Source organism: Bombus huntii, chromosome 13 (assembly GCF_024542735.1).
Source record: "Bombus huntii isolate Logan2020A chromosome 13, iyBomHunt1.1, whole genome shotgun sequence".
NCBI classification, from domain to species: domain Eukaryota; kingdom Metazoa; phylum Arthropoda; class Insecta; order Hymenoptera; family Apidae; genus Bombus; species Bombus huntii.
Window position 1 is genome coordinate 3,801,268 of NC_066250.1, and position 22,082 is coordinate 3,823,349.

The 22,082-nt window shown below is 41.2% G+C and overlaps 2 protein-coding genes across 7 annotated transcripts; one reads left to right on the top strand and one right to left on the bottom strand.

Moving 5' to 3' along the window:
* Positions 1-1,751: 1,751 nt before the first annotated feature.
* LOC126872714 (transcription factor CP2-like protein 1) lies at positions 1,752-18,367 on the top strand. Of its 3 annotated transcripts, none has more exons than XM_050632832.1 (12): positions 1,752-2,386; positions 2,718-2,949; positions 4,263-4,407; positions 7,222-7,299; positions 8,716-8,925; positions 9,124-9,268; positions 9,616-9,852; positions 10,188-10,436; positions 10,503-10,579; positions 15,240-15,429; positions 16,009-16,459; positions 16,682-18,367. In XM_050632832.1, exons 1-12 carry the CDS (start codon positions 2,249-2,251, stop codon positions 16,732-16,734), a joined length of 2,205 nt encoding a protein of 734 aa, XP_050488789.1. In that variant the 5' UTR covers positions 1,752-2,248; the 3' UTR covers positions 16,735-18,367. The 3 variants fall into 3 exon arrangements, with proteins under 3 accessions (XP_050488789.1, XP_050488790.1, XP_050488791.1); XM_050632833.1 differs by having other exon boundaries at positions 9,640-9,852; XM_050632834.1 differs by having other exon boundaries at positions 2,760-2,949.
* LOC126872732 (uncharacterized) lies at positions 17,589-22,013 on the bottom strand. Of its 4 annotated transcripts, XM_050632873.1 has the most exons (5): positions 21,499-22,013; positions 20,184-20,451; positions 20,012-20,111; positions 19,473-19,819; positions 17,589-18,650 (listed from the first exon to the last, which is right to left on the bottom strand). In XM_050632873.1, the coding sequence occupies exons 3-5, from the start codon at positions 20,101-20,103 to the stop codon at positions 18,556-18,558; spliced, it is 534 nt and encodes a 177-aa protein (XP_050488830.1). In that variant the 5' UTR covers positions 20,104-20,111; positions 20,184-20,451; positions 21,499-22,013; the 3' UTR covers positions 17,589-18,555. The 4 variants fall into 4 exon arrangements, with proteins under 4 accessions (XP_050488830.1, XP_050488832.1, XP_050488831.1 ...); XM_050632875.1 differs by lacking the exon at positions 20,012-20,111; XM_050632874.1 differs by lacking the exon at positions 20,012-20,111 and having other exon boundaries at positions 20,112-20,451; positions 21,499-22,012.
* Positions 22,014-22,082: the final 69 nt, after the last annotated feature.

The window sequence follows — 22,082 nt, forward strand, 5'->3', positions numbered from 1 at the left end:
AGAGAGATACGATTTGCGTTCCTACGATCTCGTTGGAAGTTTCGAAACGAAAACACACTTCGTCTAAAGACAGAGATAACATCTCGTGAAATAATTAATCCACGTGGCAAACAGTCATCTTTTACGACGCAACTGCTCGTCAAATCGATGTAAACGTCGTCATCGTCATCTGAAATAGCAGCGAAACTCGAGAGTCACCGTGGAGAAAGTTTGGCCCGGGATTATTCGATTACAAAAAAGTTGGACGATATTCGCTCGTCAAATAGAAAAAGCAGAATAGGTCAGGTATTAATCGAAATTCGAATTCGCTACGTGACCAAATACGGGACGATTTTACGAGGTAAACCAAGTCACATTTTGCTCATCAGCACTGAGTGGTTCCAATTGACGGTCGGGTCGACCCTCCAGCGTAGACACTATTGGTCAGCCTTTTAATACCGGCGGTCGCGATTGGATCAGATACCCAGATCGTTCTTAGACAGAAGACATCGCTGGAGCATTCGCTTCAAAACTTTTAACGTCGTCAGTGTCGCGCAATTTGCTGTCCGTTGACGTTCGCAAGGGTAGAGATCCGAGAGACATTCGCGCGTTCAGTTTGTTTCAGTCGGTTTAAGTCGGTCAACGGGTAGCACCGAGCCTCATAAAGATAATCGAGCAGAAGAATACGACAGCGGCAATTGTATCAGGAAATTGAGGCATTTGGCCTGCATCGCAACCGATTTCAAAATAAGATTCGTTTATCGTCGATATTATCAGTGAAAATCGGACATCGATATTTTCGAAAAGAAGAACGAGCTAGCCAGACGAGTATAGTTTTGAATTTTGATAACGCGCGATAAACGTATCTCGAACGATATCCGAAGTCTCGTTCGCCAGTTGAATGGCTCAAATTTACTGGCTCTTGCTCTTCGAAAGATCTTGATCGTTAGCATTTATCATCAAGAGATAGCGAAGCGAAACATTCGGAAGAAAGAAAGAGGAGTTAATCCGTAGGGAAGATTCGTGTTCTTAGTATCCAACGAAGAAGACGTTGCGGGGTGAATTGTTGGAAAGAATCGTCCTTGGCCGAGTGGAAAGGACTTTGAGAAAGGTCGAGAAAGGAAACACATTCGATTTGGTCTTACGCCACGAAGCCTCGTCTTTTTCTTCCGGATCAAGTTTATCTTTCCGTCGGCATCATGGAACGAAGGATCCTGAAAATGTGGTGACGACGTGATAGGCGAAGGCCTTCGATTATCGAGACACTATCAAGTGGTGTGAGCCATAGTCGTTAGAAAGCAAACCGAAATATATTTTAAGTGTCCAGTGACACTCGCTAAGAGCGACGATCGTTTTTAACGTATCAAAACGAAACGAATTCTCATTGAAGATAAAACAAAACGAAATTTCTGCCAGAAAAGCAACTCCTGATTTACGTTCTATTTTATCGAACTGTAGAAAGTGTCGGTCGAACGTACAGTTTGCAATTCGTACAACTTTTCCATATCGAAGAACCGAGGATACGTTGGACGAGAGGAAGAGAAAGAGAGTAGCTAGCAGACTGTCTTTTCGCGAGACTTTAAAATTCTCAAGGAAAATAATAACAAGATGCGTTGCAGCCAAGGTGTGGCGATGGTATTCGAGGACGCGTTCGTCGTCTTTTCGCGGTTTCTGTCCCTCAAGTCGCGGGGTTGCGCACTCTTGGAAACGCACCGGCAACGCGAGACAACTGGCATCAAGAAATTGTACAACAGCTTCTTCGTAATGTTCTAAGGATAGCTCTATCTCGAGGAAGTTCGGCCCTTCATTGACGGTGGTCGAGTGATGCACCGTGCACTTCCGAGATCATTGTCGATCTGGAAGGAAAATACGCGGAGGACGCAGAAAAAAGGAGGACGTTTTGGTGAAACGAAAGAATCCGAAAGATCAAGTGGAACGAGGGAAACGAACCGACGAAAGAACAAAAACTGGGAAACCTATCAGCCGCAGAATGTACGTTAGCGCTTAGAAAAGTCGAGCGACAGAGGTGCCCGAGTCCTTGTTGATCCCAAAAAATTTCAGCGTGGATGATCGTTCATGTTCTAACTAAACTCGGACTTATAGTCTTCTCTTCGAATAATAGGCGACCAAAGCGTTCTCCAAAGAATCTCTGAGCACTCGAACAGTAAGGGCGAATAGAATCGTGATTAGAAAGAAAACAATCGATAAAGGTAGTGTTACCCTGAGAAACAAACCCTGGTAGGAGTGTTTCGAGATTTAGGGTCGTTGGATGGAGCTGGAATTCATCATGGACGGCGGTGCAGATGCTTTGAACGGGACGATATGGTTTCCCAATACACCGTCGCCTCCGTACGAACAGCTGTCCCCAGTTCGTCAGAACAGGTGCGACCCCATCGCCACTCAGCATGTAAGTTTCACGATGTTCCTTATGATAATGGTATCATCTTGTTGGTACTCGCGTTGAACGCGATGCTTCACGACGCTCGTTTTCATTAACTTGGCGAGAGGGCAAAAACGTCCTCCGTATTTCCAACACGCGCGTTAACCATATCAGTCAATTTTTCTTCTTCGTTTTCGTTCATCGCGCTCTCGTTGAACACGCGATAGAGCCGATTCTATTCGCGCAACTAGCAGTTTGAGAATCGCGTCTCGGTCACGTCGTCGTGGCTGTTCGAGCGAAATCCGTGAAGCTCCGCGCGATTCATCCCGTGAACTGACGATGATCAAACGTTTTATAGGCGTCAATGGGATATCACAGTCCACAAAATTCTTTATGGCAGGATAAATACAACTCACCGAAGGATTCCCCGGAGGACAGTGTCCAGATACGTTCGAGCAGCGAATCACCCCAACATCTCAGCCCGTCTTCCGACAATTCCCCCAATTGCCAGCAGAGCAGCCTGAAACGTCGAGCCGGGGAGCCGTTGCCACAAATTACGGAACTCGAGAAGAAACATGCTAGGAGAGATGGTTAGTACATGTACATGAAGTATTCAGTAATCGTGGATTGTATAGCAACTACGAAACTTATCGATTTAAGCATTTAAGAACGCACAATAGGTTAGAGTTCACCGAGCGATCGACTGAGACTGATTAGAAAATTGTGCAACAAGTGGCAAGATAAATAGATTTCTCCGTGTACTCGTATCTCGGAGATGAGTATACGTAGAAAAAAAAATTCGCTCCATAGATTTTCCAAGTAGTTCCTCTATTTTTTGGTGTTCGTTCGAGTCTTTGAATGCACCAGCGTCGTTGCTATCATACAGTTCTCAATATAGACATATCATACGAAAGGTCGTGTCGAGGACCTCGGATACACAGTCGTAGGCACTGGCGATTCTAAGTTCTTATCCCGCTCAATTCAGTCACGTATCTACGGTGTTAGATGCTTTAAATTATCCGCCACCAAGTACAATTATAAAGTCTATGTACTTAAAGAGAACACCAACGATCCGTGGTTTAGAAAGATTCCATTTGCTATGCAAAAATTGTCGTATAACGTTGCGCTTCACCGAACAAGATTCTGTCATTAGAAGCTGCCGAATTACCAACGTCGCTTCGTAACAGTTCTGGTCAAATTGCGAAACCAAACGTGCTACGTCTTCGTTCAACTTGTGTCCACGAAGGATCCTCGTCTTCTTGTGGCGAAACGTCCAAGTTCGTGGTTGTATATCGGAGCAGATACTGCTTCGGAGAACGTCTCGAAACTGATTCACTAAAAGTGTCGTTCCGCGTTTATTCGACGCCTTTTCGACCACGTGGTCACAGAAACTGTGATAACTCCAGAGTACACAGTGTATCGCTGATTAAGTCCGAGGAAAGAAAGAGGAGAAGCTGATACTAGTTCTCCATCCGAGAGAAACTACGCGAAGGTACATGCGCATCGTTTTTATTTCGGTGGTGTCGCTACAAGTGTGCTAGCTCCGGTTCATCCCCTCGTAGAAAGATAGAATGAAGTGGTGTGAAGTCGACAGCGCCAGGTTGCCATTATTGCATAGTCGACGATATCCTGCCATAAGTTCCAAGAGTCGGCGACGAAACGCAGTCATGGCCCTCCAGGAGACCAAGTCTAGGATTGGCGCCATGCATCATCAGTTTTACATCAATTACGCTAATGCACAAGGTTGTACGCTATACATCGGTGTGATAAAATTAGGGAAAATATGATGTTGCATTTAGAGAAGAACATTGGTCTTGCCACGATAAAATACAGGATTGTTTTCGTCTGTTTTGCCCGAATATCGTATATTCGTTTATTTCATATTTGTAATTCGTATTTCCAGGATCTGTTGGGAACAATGGTCCTGGACAAGGATGGTCAACCCAAGTGGAGGAGCTGGCAGAACATCTTGCCGCCGATTTCGATGGATCTCTGTCGGCACTTGCGGCCTCCGACCTCGCGACAGCCGTCGCCTCCTATAACATGAGGTAAATAGAATTTTCTTCCTTCGAAGCGGTTTTATCGGAAGAGGTCAGAGTGATAAGAGTGAACTTCGATTAAACGAAGGTGAGTAGTAGAGAAGGAGTGGGACAAAGCGTCGTCGTTTCTTTCAAATTAGCTCTACAGTAGGAAACAGCTCGACGATCTTTCTGTATAGTCGTCCACCATGCAGAACTCTATCTTTTTAGTTGAAAAAAGCAGAAGTTACTTGGATCTTTATTAAAGTTCGATCGATGGTCGATCACGAAGAATTTGTTACAATATGAGCGAAGAAGTTCAAAGCCGATAAAGTAGGTTTCCGTGGAGAACCTATGTGCAGTGCACGTTGCAGGAATGGATCGAATCTCGATTAAAACGTAGTCGGTAGTGGGAACTAGAACGTGGAGTCAGAAATCCGGTTAAAACCAGACACAGTTGTCGGTGTTTCGAGGCTTGAACAACCGTACGCTGGGAAATCACACCGGCCGCAGACGCTTAGACGCTTTGCGAGTGTCCGCGCGTACAGGCACGTGCGTTTCCGTCCCGAAACCAATTGTAGCAACCTGTCAGAATTTTCGTGTCACGTCAAGTGAAATCAATTGAAGACTTTTCTTCGTTCAACAACTTTCTCCATTTGCAATCTATTCGCCGTTTTTAATTCGCTACTTATTTCACTAAACGTAATTAGAAACGCGTTTTGCAACGAGTCCTAGATAATTTTCTTCGTACATGTTTAATTAATAAATCATAGATGACATGTTATAAATTATAGTCACATGTTCGTTCATCAAGATTCAGCAAGTTTCAAATCACAGTAGGATACTCGAGGAACCGAAATTCCGTACAATCTGCGTGAAAGATAAAATGTAATAACAGGAAGTAGTGGACGAACGAATGATTCAACCATTTGGAACTTTCGATGTTAGATAGTACACATTAAACGCACTTACCAACGTTTGTGCGAGAAACAGCCCAGACGACTCTTAAGAATCAGCTGACAGATCTGCTTGTACACGTGATACCTTCCTCGTTGTCGTTATAACACATCTAGACGATTTTTCGGAGAATCATGAATGAAAACTTGTAGAGAACGGTTATCTTCTGCTGTAAGTCTAAATAGGACTGATCCGTGGAATTGTTCACGAGCGCAGAACCAGCATTTTTTTATTATTTCTCTATCTAGGATACAGTGTAAAAGTATAAGTGACTCTGAACATGGTTTACGGTTTATATAAGATCTATGTCAAAAAGAAAAGTAACTCCTTAACATAGTTAAGAAATGTTTAAGAGAAAATAAATTAGTGTAGATAAAGGAACTAAACGGTGTTTGTGGAATCGTTGAATATATACAAAGGAAAGAAATTGAGCTCGAGTTCCGAGAACCGGAAACATGCATCAATATTTGAAAAGTAGGTGAGTGATTAAAGTAAGATTACTAAATAAAACATTTTTTATTCATTTATTACTAGTGGTCCTGTTTGCTCTGCGGCTTAAGGACGACTTCTTTGTTGTTTCTTACAATCAGTTAAGTCCCCTTATTCCACTGACTTTGTATTCGTCAACAAAAACGATAAGAACCTTGTTGTGGCCTTGTTCACAGCATCTATAACGTATTAGTAAATTAAATTAAAGTATTAAGTGAGATCAGTAATGTCAAATTTATTTTAGTAATTACACCAAATTTGTTCGACTAATTTGTATTTTCGGTGGTACTTTATCGCGATACTACACTGTGGTTGATATTAATGTCGCTTCATTCGCGAACCGGTACGTTCCGGTTTTGGTTGACCTTACTGACTCTTATCATATAGTGATTCTTATCATGGCGGTTCTCAAACTATTCTTTCATCAATTGGTCCGCCTTAATAATTACGGTACATCGCAGAGACGCATCTCTACAATTTACAATTACAACCATTTTGGTTATGCGGTGTAACGCTCGACAACTGTTGATCCATTGCTGATTTTACGATTGCTCCATTAGACGACAAGACGAACGCGAGAAAATCCGATATATGAGAATATCTAAAATCCTTTTTTCCTTTACTCTCATAAAATGTCGTTTATGTAAGCCGCGGTAATTTCTTTCCAGTTCGCGCTGGATCTTGTCTGACGATGAACCTTTTATCTGCAAGTAAATTGCCGAGAGGTACCCGGATATCTTCGTATATACAGATACGAGTGTTTCTGTTTTCACGATCATAGCTTACAAAAGGTTGAAGTTAATCGGCGAAGTTTAAACGTCGATGACGAGTCGACGAAAGATCAGGCAATACGAATCGCCTGTGTTTGTAAAAAAAATGGATCATTATTTTATAACTGATTAGATATTAGCACATAGAACACACATACTAGTGACCGTTCCTTAGCCGCTTGCGTCACGAATTCATAATCAATAAGCGTCGATAGCGAAAACCGGAATCTGTTGGTTATTATCGGACACATCCTCCAATCGTAAACCTAAATCGATTTTAACGGCATTCTGTAGTAGCGAACGTCGCAAAAAACAAGTGTGATAGAGGTCCAAGTCGATTAAGGAAAAAAACTTGCGTGAAGTAAACATAGAAAATTTTAGAAAACATAGAAAAAACATAGAAATTAGATTCCACTTGCGTCTATCCATCTCGGACACTACCGCGCTTCGTGTTTAATAATACGCGATTATGTAATTCGCAATATCGTTACAGATCAACCAATGTTAATTTTATGTTAATTCTAATCGTTACTCGACGAAAAACCGTCGGATGGAGATTCAAATCGTAGTCATACGCGTGAAAAAGAAAGAAGAAACAGGCGTGTAATCGTTTGAAATTTGTTTGCAGCGAAGCCCTGCTCGCGTTACCATCGTTGACGGTGTTCAAGCAAGAAGCACCATCACCGGAAAATCAGCAAAATTCCAAGTAAGTTGCCTTAGCACGCTGCAAAATCCGCTGAGCGTTTTTGTTCGTGCGTTACACAGGAGGCATTATCACCTCGTCTGAGCACATTCACGTTCATTTCGTAACCGCATCCTTCGTCTATCGCGGCGAATATTTCTTCCCTTTTCCAGCTACTTTTTCCTCCGCCTATTGACGCGTGATCCGACGATCGTTTCGCGATAAGTCGGTCGTTGGAAACGTCAGTGGCGTTCGATCAGTACGTTGATTAGAAACGGTGGAAACGGTACAAGAGCGGCGACCTTAAAGGAAGAAAACAAAGCCAACAGCGGAATTTGCCGCGAGACTCCCCCGCAGAGTCTCGAGACTGATAGGAGGCCTATCGTCACGTTTCTTCGCACAACTATCGGACAAATGGCACGCAGGTCAGACCTTTACTCTTACGAGATTTCTCGATCGTTTTCTCGCCGCGTTACCCCGTCGGTGTCCCGTGCCAGTTCGTCCGACACGATCGTGCGAGAAACGTGATTTCCTTAAGAGCCTGCGTCCGTACGATCTCACGGAATCAATTTCGCGTTTATCTTCGCGACAAAACGATACATACACGCGCGCAATGTGATCCCTCGAATGTTTTTCAGCGAGATTAAACTTGCAAGTTAGCGCGACTCGTGGAACTTATCGGACACTTTTCTAGATTTTCTTCTAGATTTCTTACTCGTTACAAACAACGGACCAAAGAACGTTGATTTTTTTTTTTTGGGATATATTTTTGGATGTTCCGACGATTCAAGCAATATTTATTTTTAACCGAGACTTGGTCTACCGCTGGAGATTCTGACTCGTGCATCGTACTAAATATCATGGACGCGCGCTGCGACGTATCATAGGAATTGTTTAAGCGAGAAAACTTTATAGAAGAGAGACAACGACGCTTGGACGAACGTAGATACACATTCGTTAGAAGGGTTAAGAAAGAAAGAAATGGAAACCATAAGAGCGTATTATTGCGAAAGCTGCGCGAGTAATGGATGAATTGTCTGCGTAGAAATTGCCCCTAATTAGGAACTCGGCGTTACGCACAACCCACACCGAGACTAATAGCAGTAAAGTATTTCGACGAACTAGTGAAAACTGTTCGTGACGACCGCGAATTGAGTGTAATTTCATTTCGTATGATACGATCGGTTTCCTCCTGAAACTAGTTTCAACAGCAATGAAAACACCGTCGGATTTAACGCTCTCGCCGTCGGTGTTCTTTAATTTATAGTGAGTGCAGTCTGTATGAAATTAATCGCGAATCGCGTTAATCTCGGAGAAGCGCGACAATTGCTATTAGAAGTACATATACGCACAACCTTACAGGCCTCCGTGTGAACGTAACGAACGTTATAGGAATGCACATAGGATTGATGTTCTTTTCTCGTTCAATGTTTGCTTCAGTTTAAACCACGTGTCACAGAGAACAATTAATTCGGCACCAGCGAACAACTCGAACGGCTCTGTCGAGGCTGACAGTAACAATAATGGGCAGACAGCAGCTAGTCTTCATCAGTTGCTTTACTCCTCGAACGAGGAGTATCCTCCAACATCGTCCTCGGGAAACCACGTTTCATCCTCTCAACAAGGAAACGAACTCAACGAGGACTGCCGGTACGTGGTTGATTTTTACTGCAACTTTCCAACGATATAATGTACAGCGTAGCCGAACATTCTAAGTTAAAATGCTTATAAAATAAAACGCACGAAATGTAGTGTGATTTTCACGCTATCGCGGATACGAAAGTCACGCGATTATATAGTAAGAGTTAAGAATTTTATTGACTAACGGCAGAGTAACGTTTCTTATAGTTTCCAATACGTGCTTGCGGCTGCCACGAGCATTGCGACGAAAGTCAACGAAGAGACGCTCACCTACCTGAATCAGGGTCAATCGTACGAGATCAAATTGAAGAAATTGGGCGATCTGTCGGCATATCGCGGGAAGATTTTGAAGGTACTTGGTCACTCATTACGGGTTCCCTAGAATAGATCAGGAGATCGTCTATGTTTGGGTAGCAACATCTTAAAAAACGTATTAGTTTCTCAAAACGAAATCAAACGAGCTCATACTGGTTGCAGTATGATGGTTGCGATGATTTCTTGTCTGTCGTTGGCGACAGGAATCATGTAATACGAAGACAAAATTTAGCAATTATTATCATTATTATCATCATCGTATCACCGATATATTATTAATACATCTCCCTTGTTCTTCACGCGTAACAACCCAAATGAGCTCATAAAGGTCCTGGACGTTCGAAAGATGTGAGTCACCCAAACGGTGCTACAACGTCTCTGAAGGGACATCCAACGTTTTTGTTTCAGTCGACAATACGCATTTGCTTCCACGAGAGGAGACTTCAGTACACTGAACGGGAACAGATGCTCGCATGGCAACGCGCAAGACCCGGTGAAAGATTGCTCGAGGTCGATGTTCCCCTTAGTTATGGGATGGTAGACGTTTGTCAACCGTCCCCGTCCAATAATAGCGTGGAATTCATGTGGGACCCCACCAAGGAAGTCGGCGTTTATATAAAGGTGCAGGAAAGGGATTTGCAAATAAAAAAAGAAGATCAACCGCAATTACAGCTAATTATCTATTCTCCTTTGTTTCAAAACGTTGCTCTTTCCATCAAATGATGACCCTTTTGCGGTTCATCAAATTTTTGCGTCTCGTTACATGTACTTTCAACCGAGAAAAAGACTTTTAACGTTTTAAGAAAATGGAAAATCTTAGTGTATATTAATGTACAGTTTTCTAAAATCTTTGTATAGTTGAAAAGGAAATTCGCGTGGTAGTATCAAACTCGTTTACCAAAGGGTGCGTGAAACCAACCCTGAAACTAAAATGGTATTCGATTGTTGCACCTTAGGTGAACTGTATTAGCACTGAATTCACGCCCAAGAAACATGGTGGGGAAAAAGGCGTGCCATTTCGGATCCAAGTGGAAACGCGACTACCGGGAGGCCCTCGTTTGCACGCTGCATCTTGCCAGGTAAAGGTCTTCAAGTTGAAAGGTGCTGATCGCAAACATAAGCAAGATCGGGACAAGATACTGCGACGGCCGGCACACGAGCAGGACAAGTACCAGCCAAGCTACGACTGCACGGTTCTGTCCGACGTAAGTCGTCATTTCATGCTTCTCTCTGGCAAAGAATAAACCAGGTTGGATGCTGTTTGATTACAGATTCCCCTAGACTCGTTATCGCCATCCAATTTGGTCACACAAAATGGAGGGAGCCCCTATGCGTCAACAGAGGCAGTGTAAGTGCAAACATTAATCTTGTTTTCATTTCATTCCTCCTGTGATCTGCGACGTAATTACGATGACTTTCTGTACAATTTTTTTCGTAGATACGCATGAACAAGTGTGAACCGCCATGTTCGATTTTCTTTTTATTTTGTTTGACCCCTAGAGTCTGTCGCTACTGTATGTTAGGATCGATGTTTGTTGATAGACATTTTTTCTCCTTGATCTTTACACAAGAGGCTACCAGCTTACATCGACACAACAAATCATATCACCGTCTTTTTCCCTGTAGTAATATGTACCTGTTGCTGCTTAGCTTTTTCCGGGTTACACGTTTATTTCATATCGTTGTAAAATATGATTACACAACGTGTCGGTGAATGTATGTTGCCATGTAAATTAACCGGCTCGTTCTGGATATTACGAGTTTCTGTTATTTCGCCTAATTAAACAACAATTTGCATCGACCGACCTACTCTGTCGAAACTAAACAAAGCGTGACACGATCTTATTAGTACCGTCGTTCTTTCAGAAAAATGAAATAAAAAATCGCAAGTATTTTTTATGCGAACGACGTTCGATAATGCGACATTAACTCTGCAATGCATCAAAGTCCGCGCGCTCTCAATGTCACTACTTTTTACGATAACGACGATTAAACGTAAATACGAGTATCGAGGAATTCCGTCGTACGATCGCCATTTTTCCTCCATCGTCGCTCTATTAATAGCTATCATGATAACGGAAAGACAAAGAATATCGTGTCGTTCATGTTATTGAGCGGAAGCAGGAAGGCCAGGTGTTTCATGGTCGTTCTTGACATCCGAGTCGGGAAAGTCAGAAACGACAGAAAAATCCATAATGGTCGCGTACGTAAGAGACGATCGAGGAAGAAAATCGCGAGTAGAACGATCCTCTCGAGAGAAAGACCGATGCACAGCCACGTTGCATGATGCAGCTGGTTTGCTTGCAATGCAGAAATGCAGCGCTGCGTTGCCGTTTCTCTTGGAACGAGCGTGGGATCGAAGGTAGGGGGATTGATGATGAATCGGAGGTGGAGGAGGTAAAAGTAGTTCGCAAAGTGGTGGCTGAAAGCGTGGCGATGGTAATGGCAATGGACGATAGGAGGCTTGGGATAAGGTGGTGGAAGAGGAGGTGCCAGCACGGGAGTCGCGAAACTGGCTCGAACTGGCACAAGCCGGCATCTGGTAGAGCCGACAACGATGCTCCGAGTAATAGAGAGAGACAACCTCGACGACAAATAAATTCAGAACGCTACACGATACACGCATCGCCGCGCAGCCGCTTCGGTTCTCCGTTTATCCATCAGCCTCTTTCGTCGGAATCGTTTGGTCTTTTCGCGATATACCGCTCGTGAGCCGCTCGTTCCTCTGCTTATTCCGTCGTTCTCTCCCACCTTCTTTTTACTTTTTTTTTTTTTGCGTGCGTCGCGATACTACGCCGGGAACGGGACACGTTGTTGGTGGACGAGAAGATAATCGACAAAAACGGAACCCAGTGAGAATCGCAGACATGATCTACCGCTGAGAACGCTTGTTTATAAATAAAACGGTGATCGGTGACTATCTTTTCGTGTGATTCGCTACGTTCCACTGCGACGTACTATAGCTGGCTGATCCTACTGCGAGGCGATCGCTGGTCGCGATTATCCCGGCGAGTAATCGATACACACTCGTTATTGCTCGTTTCTGCGGACCATTTTTACTCGCTGGTTGGCAGAAGCGGACGTGATCGAAGGTTTTCTCTTTAAGCACGAAAGGGGAACGAAACGCGGCAACGGAAGCGTGATACACGTTCAACGTTCAAAGAGTATTCGATTTCGCGTGGACTGGTCAGTGTCGTAGCGGTAATCCTCGGCCAGAGGTCGAGTGCACCATGCACGGGAATAAGTGCTACGATTTCTACCTTGTGAAATAATTTAACAACCGGTGAGATCTTGGTTTTCCGTTCGTTCCGGCGCACGGGTCTACGTCCTTCGACGAATAAAGCACCGGCAAGATACCACACGGATTACTGCATCGACCGTGAATTTAAAAATAAATTGTACACGAATCCCGGAACAGAGAGCTGTCCACGCTTCCTGGCGGAGATCGTGAGCATCGATCGCGAACTGAATCACGTCGATCGAGAACTGATATTGCGTATCGACGCGTAGTAAAACGAACGTCGAAGAGGGAAAATAAAGGGAAACAGGAAGACAGACGCGATCGAAAGCGGACGTGTGATGTCCGAGGGATCGCGACGACGATAATTTTTGCGTAAAGAGGAAGTCCGTGGCTCGCATGCGTCACACACTGTGATTCGGCTACTTTTCTACGTAACCATAGCGCAACAACGAGCAAAGAACACTCCAGATTGGCGAAATATTATTGATCGGGCATCGAATCGAGAGTGAAGCCGCTACACGCCGTTGGAATGCCCTCGTCCGGTGTAGAATTTCGTTTTCCAGCTAATCGTTCGGAATCGTCTCGCGCGTCGAGTATCCTCGATCTCGAATCGTTACGCGTCGACGATCAGAGCGTGGTTGTGCGTGAGATCCTGGCCAGTCAGGTGCTCCTGTCACGCCAGGATCACTTCCTTAGATGACGAGCAGCCTGGCCGCCGAAAAGCTGATGCCAGGGCGGTTCGATTCAGCCTTGAACTGACATACACCTACGTTTCCACGTGAAACTTCCTTTCGAAACCGCGTTAACGCGGAATCTTGTATCTTCGATACAACTCGTCTCATCGCGGGCACGAAGACCAAAAATATCGATAACAGCAAATCGGATGTTGACTCACGATAAACGTTAGAAGGCCGTTTTAAAAAATCAACGAACGAGGAACTTGGTTAAATCACGTAACGCAATCGGGGAAAAATAAGAAGCAGAATTTTCGCTTACCCTCGCGATTAGAAGCCATTTGTCGTGTAAAGAGGATATAGCTTGCCCGATGGCAATTTCATTTCTATAACAGTGGACAAGGAACAGGAAGAATCGAATAGGAATACGAACAATCGCTTAAAGATGCGGCCGAACGATTTGCCGATTGATTGGTGAACGAGAGAGGTCTTCGAGAAGTTGCCTGTCACGTAATCGACTACACATTTCGATCAGAACGAACGCAGGTGGCTGCCGATTTAGTTGGTAGTTTCTGGAATTATTCGCGACTTACCTAGCTCGGGAAAGAAAAAGAGGAGATATTGTAGAGGTCGCTGGAACCTTCGAGAGACGAAGGAGAGAAAGGAGGAGAGACAATAGGAGTACACGGCCATCATCGAGAGAGAGGATCGCATTATTTTTTTGAAATTTCGCGTGACTGCGAGCAAAGTCGAAACTAGAGATATCCGGTTCGCAGCAGAGTCGCGTACCAATAGCGATCAGATTCCTACCGATCGTATCCGACCTCAGCCTTCTCCAATCGAGACTTTCGAACGATCGATCGGACCTCAGTTGCGAATAAGGCTTAAAGCTGCCTACGTTTCAAACAAATCTTATCGATAACCGAAAGACTGACGTAACTGTAAACCGTTCTCGAGAAATCGAGGCAACAGACGACGACAACGACGACGACGACGACGATAATAAAAATGTATTTGCCAAAGGACGAACGCTGTCCGAGGCTGAACCAGCAGGAAGCGATCGATTAACATTGAAATTTATACGAATGGGCGAAGAAAGAATCGGAAATTGGTCGAGCGTTCGCGTATTCAGATTGCATATATTCATGAAAGAGCGAATGAAAAGTCGAAAGAAATCTGTGAAGGGAACGGCGAATCTTTTCACGAGAATATATGCTTGAAGGAAATTCTTTTTGGGAACGTTGATAGAATCGAAAAAGCGAGTAGTCGAGATGACAAAGAGCTGTCCCAGTTGGAAGTTGAAGAGTTGCTGGGCAATCAGATCGACGGAGAAATTTCGCGGAAATGCCTCGGCTTACCTCCTGGAGCATGAAGTAACGGTCAGCGGTGGTCCTCTGCAAGTGGAAGTTGTGGCTAAGTTTATTCATTCTATTTCGGAATCCAGAACGAGAAGAGGTAATCTCATGCGCGGCGGATTAGTCAGCCTGACGATAAGAAAAGGCAGGAACAACAAAAGAATCGACGGGAAGGGGATTTCCAGGCTGATTTTTCGCTTGAAGAGGCGCGCCATGTAAGGATGTCGTTACACGATTACGAGAATATTAGCGTTGAGAAAAACGGACGAAGAAATTTCGTTGGTTCGCGTGTGTCTGGCCATTATTCTTGCGTGCTTATGTAACTCGCCAATAAATTAGATGATCTTAAGGTCGGGAATTAAGTTACATTATTTATACTTTAACGTAGAGTACTTTATACTTTATTTATACTTTAGAGTAGAAAACGCTCATTATAAATAATAGATGTACTTCTTCGAACACTGGCACAGCCGAATGACTTAATATTCATACAGTAGCGATAGGTTGCGGTGTCAATTATTACCGTGTTCGCTTTCATTGTGCTTAATGTCGTTAATTCACGTTCTACGCGGACAGCAATCTTCCATAGCGTCTACTTTGTCACCAGTTGCCTTGATCAATGCAAAAATATTCGAGTATTTAAACCGAGGATATCTGTTCGGATTTTACGTTCGATTAAAATAAACGTAGGAGAATAATATTTCATCGAATTAAAAGAGATAACTGTTATTCTTGCAGATCACCCCAAACCCGCTCTATAAGTGGCAATACATCTCCGGTGGTAGCGCCTTTGGCACTTTCGGTTTCCAATCCGGGTATCGTACCTCTAGTTCCTGCCTCTGATGCTGTAAAGGAAAATGTGGGAACAGCACCGGCTCTACCATCGCCTGCGGCAATTTTGCCAGACCAGTCCTGTATCGAAGCTGAAGTTAGTTCACGGAAAATCAGCTGGAAACAATATCAATGGAAATCTTAAGCTTTTGCACTGGGAATGTCAGTTACGCGGATACGATTTTTTCCATATCGCGTATGAGACGATACACGAACTTTGTATTCGCGTGATCAATTCATGTAAACGCTATAGACAAACACGGACATAAGAAATAAGATATCAAACGTGTAAATGATACGATAATGATACTTAATGGTCTTAGATACTCGGTGGTTATCTTGATTTTTTCAATAAAAGTTCGTGAAAGATTTTTTCAAGAAGAAAGTTTATCGTTAGAGTATGCAGCGTGATTCGGAAATTACAGTTTCTTTCTCGGTAAACAGAAATAAAATAATTGTAAACCTTTCTGGCTTTTCGTTACTCAGTTGATGGATAGACATGTTAAAATGCATTCCGAGTGCAAACGATTAGGGTCTCGGTCCTTTGAGAACGTAAATTAGTAAATTTTGTCTCGCGTTACTCAGAGGAGTCCGCTTAGAAGAACAAAAACAATATTCAGTTTAAATATTACGGTAAACTGGAGCTCGTAAAAATACAATTTGTCTGATTATATAGGCGCCATCGTGTTTGGCTCAATTGTCACCAGACGCAAACGCGGCACAGACAACCACGTGGCTTCGTGCTAGTCGTTTCAATGCATTCGAGTCCACGTTCGCGAGCTTCTCTGCTTCGGATATCTTGCGACTCTCTAGAGACGACTTAATCCAAATTTGTGGCCTGGCTGATGGGATTCGATTGTTCAATGCGCTGCACTCGAAAGCGCCAACCCCAAAACTTACCCTCTATTTCTCGTTGGAAGACAACGGTTCGCTTTGGAGAGTTGCTTACTTGGACAGTCTGACCAGCAGTGCCTTGATAAACAAGCTACTGAACACCTTAAGTCTGCCCCACGATCGACTACATTCTGTACTCTTTCTTGGTCCCCAAGGTATCCATGTAATAGTCACCGATGAATTGGTAGCAAACATGAAGGACGAAAGCATGTACTTCGTTGAAACTATCAAAGGTAAAGATGGGAAGAAGGGAAGGATGACTTCGAAATTGAAAGAGACAACTCCGATATTTAAGTTGTATTTATTGGGGTAGAAAGAAAGGAATAAGTTTCATATTCGAATGTAGGAAAGATTATTAGGAAATAATTTACAATGCCCCCTTCAATTTCTAGTCTAATCTAATCGATAAAGAAAATAATTCAACATTGTGTTAATAGATAATTTTTGTGTTGCAGATAACACGAGCGAACGCTACAAGCTGCTTCTAAAGCCTTCATCGCGTTCCTAAAGGATACAACCAATGATAAATTAATTACAAAATTACTCAATGGATCTCTCGCGTGTTCTAAATTTGCCAAATGTGTCTGTGATTCGATAACAAATTTACTACGTAGTAGGGCTTAAAAACAACGTACTTTTTCCGGTTTAAATTATAACGATGGATTTTATGAAGGAATATTTTTTGATTATTTATTGGCGAATATAGAAGGTGGTAAATTGATTAATCGTTAATTAATTTTTTTATCTTTGGCGGCTATTTTGTGCAAGTAGATAGAAAAGAACAAATAGGAACTTGCTAACAGATAGACGAGGAGATATAAGCAAACTCTACACGCAATACTCACTAGAAGGTTCCGCTGTAACTATATTTCAGAAGCAGTTGTTGCTTCTAAAGATAAACAAGTTTTCAGCATTACAAAAAATACATATATGTGTCAAATTATATATTTTATATGTATTACTTTACAGGAAAATTTCAATTATCATAAAAGTAATATACAGGTGTCTCAGATAATTCTTTTCTCTTCTTAGAATTTAAGTAAATTACTTAGTTTGAAAATTTATTTAGAGAAGACGTAAGTGGCGGTGGTTACTGCAATTACTCAATTCTTGTGCCACGACATGCAAATTTAGTATGCGAATATTGTTATTGTTATGACTATTCATCAGCGTCGAATGAATTGTTATTCCAATTTACACATTTTACCTACAACGTTAATGAACGATGTCGCCGATGAATATGATCTCTATGTACACAAAGCGTAATATTTTTTTATTGTCATTAATTATTACGATATCGAATAGCCACGACGCCTAAGAGGACGTAGAACGCATCACTCCTAATGGAACTACTTTGCCAAGGCAAAGGAGCAAGAATAGAGAACCAAACCAAAGTTTCTATTCTTCGATATTAAAAGAATGTCTTTAGAAAAGATATAAGTGCCTTATTTTTTCTTTTTTGTTCATAGCAAAGTGTTAGGATTTATTTAATTAGAGTTTGACAATTAAGAGTAATAATGATTGCTTTGCCACGGAAAATCATGTTCACACTATATATCGCAGTACAAATTAGAGGAAGATCAATTTTTCCCTAAACATCTTTGTAAATCATGGACAACATACCAAGTATTATAATTTACTACCAAATGTTAAATCGTAAGTTAGGAATCTTGCAAAGAATCAATTCCAGAATTAATGATAAATACGAATTCCTGAATGGATGTCAATATTTACGATATGGCTATTAACATCGTTTTTCTATATTTTATGTACAATCGAATGTACCTTTAATATGTGAATTGAACCAGTAATGCATCTCATTGCTCAATACAACGTAAAAACGCGTGTCGTTTACATCACTCTAATGAGCCGCGTAACAAATGTTAGAATCGTGTTAGCAAATGGGGCAAAACTATCGTTGTATATTTTAATTTAGGTAATGTGCGAAATGAAATTACAAGGATAGGAACTTGAACTTCCACTGTAATAAATGGAAGTGTATTATTCGGTTGCATGCTATATACATATTTCGATAGAAATTTCGGCGAATATGATGTATGTCACAGAACGGCACAATAAATATCCTTTGTTGCCAAAATATATTGTCCCCTAATAAATGGGCTTCAGTTTTTATTCATAAATATATTCTTTTATTTAGCAAAATAGAGTAAGTCGTGAAATGTAAATTGTCTTTCATCGTACATAAAATACGATAAATAGATCCGCAAAACGATGCAACGTACATATTGCTGCAATTCGTTATACGTTGCACATTCATATTTCTCTCGCCGCATTCCATAATGCTATGCCCCCATTAACCTCGTTCGCGTTACTTCTTTTTCTTCATCTGTTTATTCTTCTTTTTTTCTTCCCGCTTCGACTCCCTCTCCGACAAGCACTTGAATAACTTGTAGACAAAGAACACTAAAATCATAAAAGTACAGATAAAACGATAACATTATCAAGTACAAAATAGAACGAGTCCTATTTAAAACATATCAATCTCGTTTATACGATTCTCTATAAATACTAAACGATTTATAAAAACGACATACCAAGAATGAAAACTATAAATAGCACAGCGAAAATAAAAATAGTGTACGGCTGAGAATAAAACAATGTATAATACAGTGAATATAAGCTCGAACTACTTTGCAGTTTTTTTTCAAACATTTCGACTACTTCATCCATAAATTGTTGCTTTCCTTCACTGTCCAAATCTTGATATCGCTGAAATATGCTGGACAACTTTTCCTTGGCATGGTCCGGGAGGAGATTTGAAAATTTGTCCTGTATATCGTCGGTCAATATACCCTTCTCTCGCAACGAATCCAAAACTTTATCCATATTCCGTACACCGTTAAAGCAAAAGTCAGAGAATTTTTTTTCTAGCTACGAGAACCTAGCCGATAAACCGCTAATTCTGTTAGCGGTTGAGGATACGATTGATCAAATAATTGTTCACGGGCTGTGGTGAAGTGGTCGATTAGATAACAGGTAGCACATCAAACTGAGCTGTGGCCGTACACGATGCAGAAATGACGATTTAGCGGCTTTTGTTATGCAATGCAGCTGATAAAACAAAAATATTTGCCGAATCAACAGCAGTCTGTTGAAAGTAGTCAGAGGAAAAGGAAAACAATAACCAATCTATAACATCCTACCATCGATAATTGGAAAAAAATTGTCTAACTTTCACGTCCAATAAAACTAAGTTTCAGAAGCTCAAATCAAGAAAATATTTACCAAAAATGAGAGCAACTACACTCAACAAAGATAAAAGGACCATAGTTTGCATAGTGAGATCATTGCCAGGCATCGGTTGGCTGCCAAGTTGTGGAAAATCATCACTTTCTTGGATAGTTTTCAACAAATCCTCCCTGAGTTTCGATTTCTCCTCATCTGACAAGCCGGTCATCGAATCGAGCATCCCCAGGAGTTGCTCCGTCGTTGGGAGTTTTTCTTCGAAGCTAGAGCCCACTTCCGGAGGAAGTACGGCTTCTTTGGAACCTGCTTCCGGTGCAACACTCGCTGCATTGTCCGAATTTGCTAGTGCAACAGCCAAAAGGCCACTTGCAAGTATCATCCACATCCTAATTAGAAACATTATTTGGTTATATTGGTGGATATCTATGATCATTTCAAGATGTGTACGTTTTCCTCACAGATTAGATAATGACATTTTTACACGACACCGAAGATTAATAGAAAAGACCGATAATCATCAAATGCTCGTCCATTTGGAAAATTTAAAATCGTTATTTAGAAATAAACGCAGCAAGTACCATTGTCTTTGTTTTCCAATTCGATTAACACGTCCGTTATATTGAAAGATTGTTAGCGAGTTATTAGTGATAATGTTCGAACTGTAATTCATTAGCGTACCTGGAAGGATTTTTCGTTTCAATGAAAAACTATAAGAATATGAGGACACCCTTGGTCACCACGATTACGTACTTGATGAAACGTTTTATATGAAAAAATGGAGGAGATCTTCGGAGAACTGGGCGCTCCTCAAAAAGATGATCGTTTTACTGAAAAGATCGCTCGTGCTTGGCGGGAACATGAACGATGATCAAATATGTGACCAACGATTGGTTAAATCCAAAGAGGATCTGTATGTTAGTTATCTTATTGGTAGTCATATGGACGTCAGGCCAACGTGGCCACTTCCAACGTGTTAGTTGTGAAGCCACGAAATGCTACTTAACCTCGCCTAAATGACCTTGCAATGTAGATTAAAACACGTTTAGGCTGACGTATTGCGTTTCTTATATTGAACTAACAATAATATCAGACATTGCATTGTTGGTGGGGATACAAAGTCATAATTATCAACGATGACATATGTATTTCGCAAGATGTACTCGTGAAAATTATTTTTATCTTAGAAAATGAACCGCATTCGTGCATTAACCCTTTATGTGATTAGCAAAATTGAACAAACAGTTTCCAAAAAGTCTATCTTCCCTTTCTATTAATTGATTAAGGGAGTTATTCTAAGACAAGGAAATAAAAGCTAAATAATAACTTTTTATTTCAAGCAAATAAGAAAGATTAAATTTCGTACAGAATATTTAATTTTAACACATTATACAAAGTATCGGTTACAACATATGTACGTATTCATATTTTGAAGCATGGAATACATAATTCAACGCCAACGAAATTCTTACAATAAAATCATGTAAGTATTTCGTATTCGTTTTTTACTGATATCTCTTTTGGATTGTTTTCTTCTCAATCATAGGAATTTTTTTAATGAAATGTTTTTATTTTATTAGCTTCAGCGATCTATGTTAAATTAGATGACTACAATCGTATACATGTTCCTGTGATAGTAAAACCAAATATATCATGAAATCATGTGCCGATATACAACCCCGTGACTGTCACGAGCTAAGCAATATGCGTACATCACACGAGGTCGATGCCATATCGGATTGTTCACTTAAGGGGTTACGACAATTATAAGTTTGAAGTATCTGAATCAATGAAATCGTATGTCTACTATGTCGTAACTTGTCGCGTCACACTAGGCTAGTTCATAAATCTGAATCACGTGCGACAGCTGTAGGTGTTTGACCTATGTATGCAACAGGATTCCGGCTTGTTGGCTTTAATGGATTCTCTTTATCGAAAAATTTGTAACTGTCTGTAACTTTACTATAATATATTTTATATAATAAGGCAGTAAAAACAGCCATATGATTTGAAAAAGCCGTAATTTCTGCAGCGTAGGACACCGCGCTTTTTTAGAAATGTATCTTACCGGCGAGACCAATCACTAAAATTGCAGGTGTTATGAAGACGATATCGCTGAATCCATGTTCGATTGGGTTGTCGAAACCATTGCTAAGGTCCACCATTTCGGGAAATCACAAATTTTCGATAAATTTTAAGAACAGATATGTACTGAAACAGGTCTCCGTTTAACGCCACCTAGAAACAGTCTGACGTTATTTTAAGGTTAAGAAATTGATCAGCTAACGGTATATTTTTTATGATCCTTTCTTTAGGAAAGAGTATGGTATTCTTTGTCTTTATTCTATTGTCAATTTATCGAACGATATTCATATTACATTCACTGTTACTTATACATACGTTAATAACATACATCGATTTTTAAATCCAGCGTCGGAGAATTAATCTTTATTATTTCATTTATTATATCTATTACGGTAAAAGTAATGTCTCTTTAATAGAGGTAAATAGTTGATTCGTAAATGGATCGCTATTAAAAATGCTTAATTTAAGTAAAAACTGTACAAATTGCAAGTAAGATGCACTTACGATTGTTTTATCATATGTATATCTTTTTATCACAAGCCTTTCCGCTTGTAAAATAAATAACCA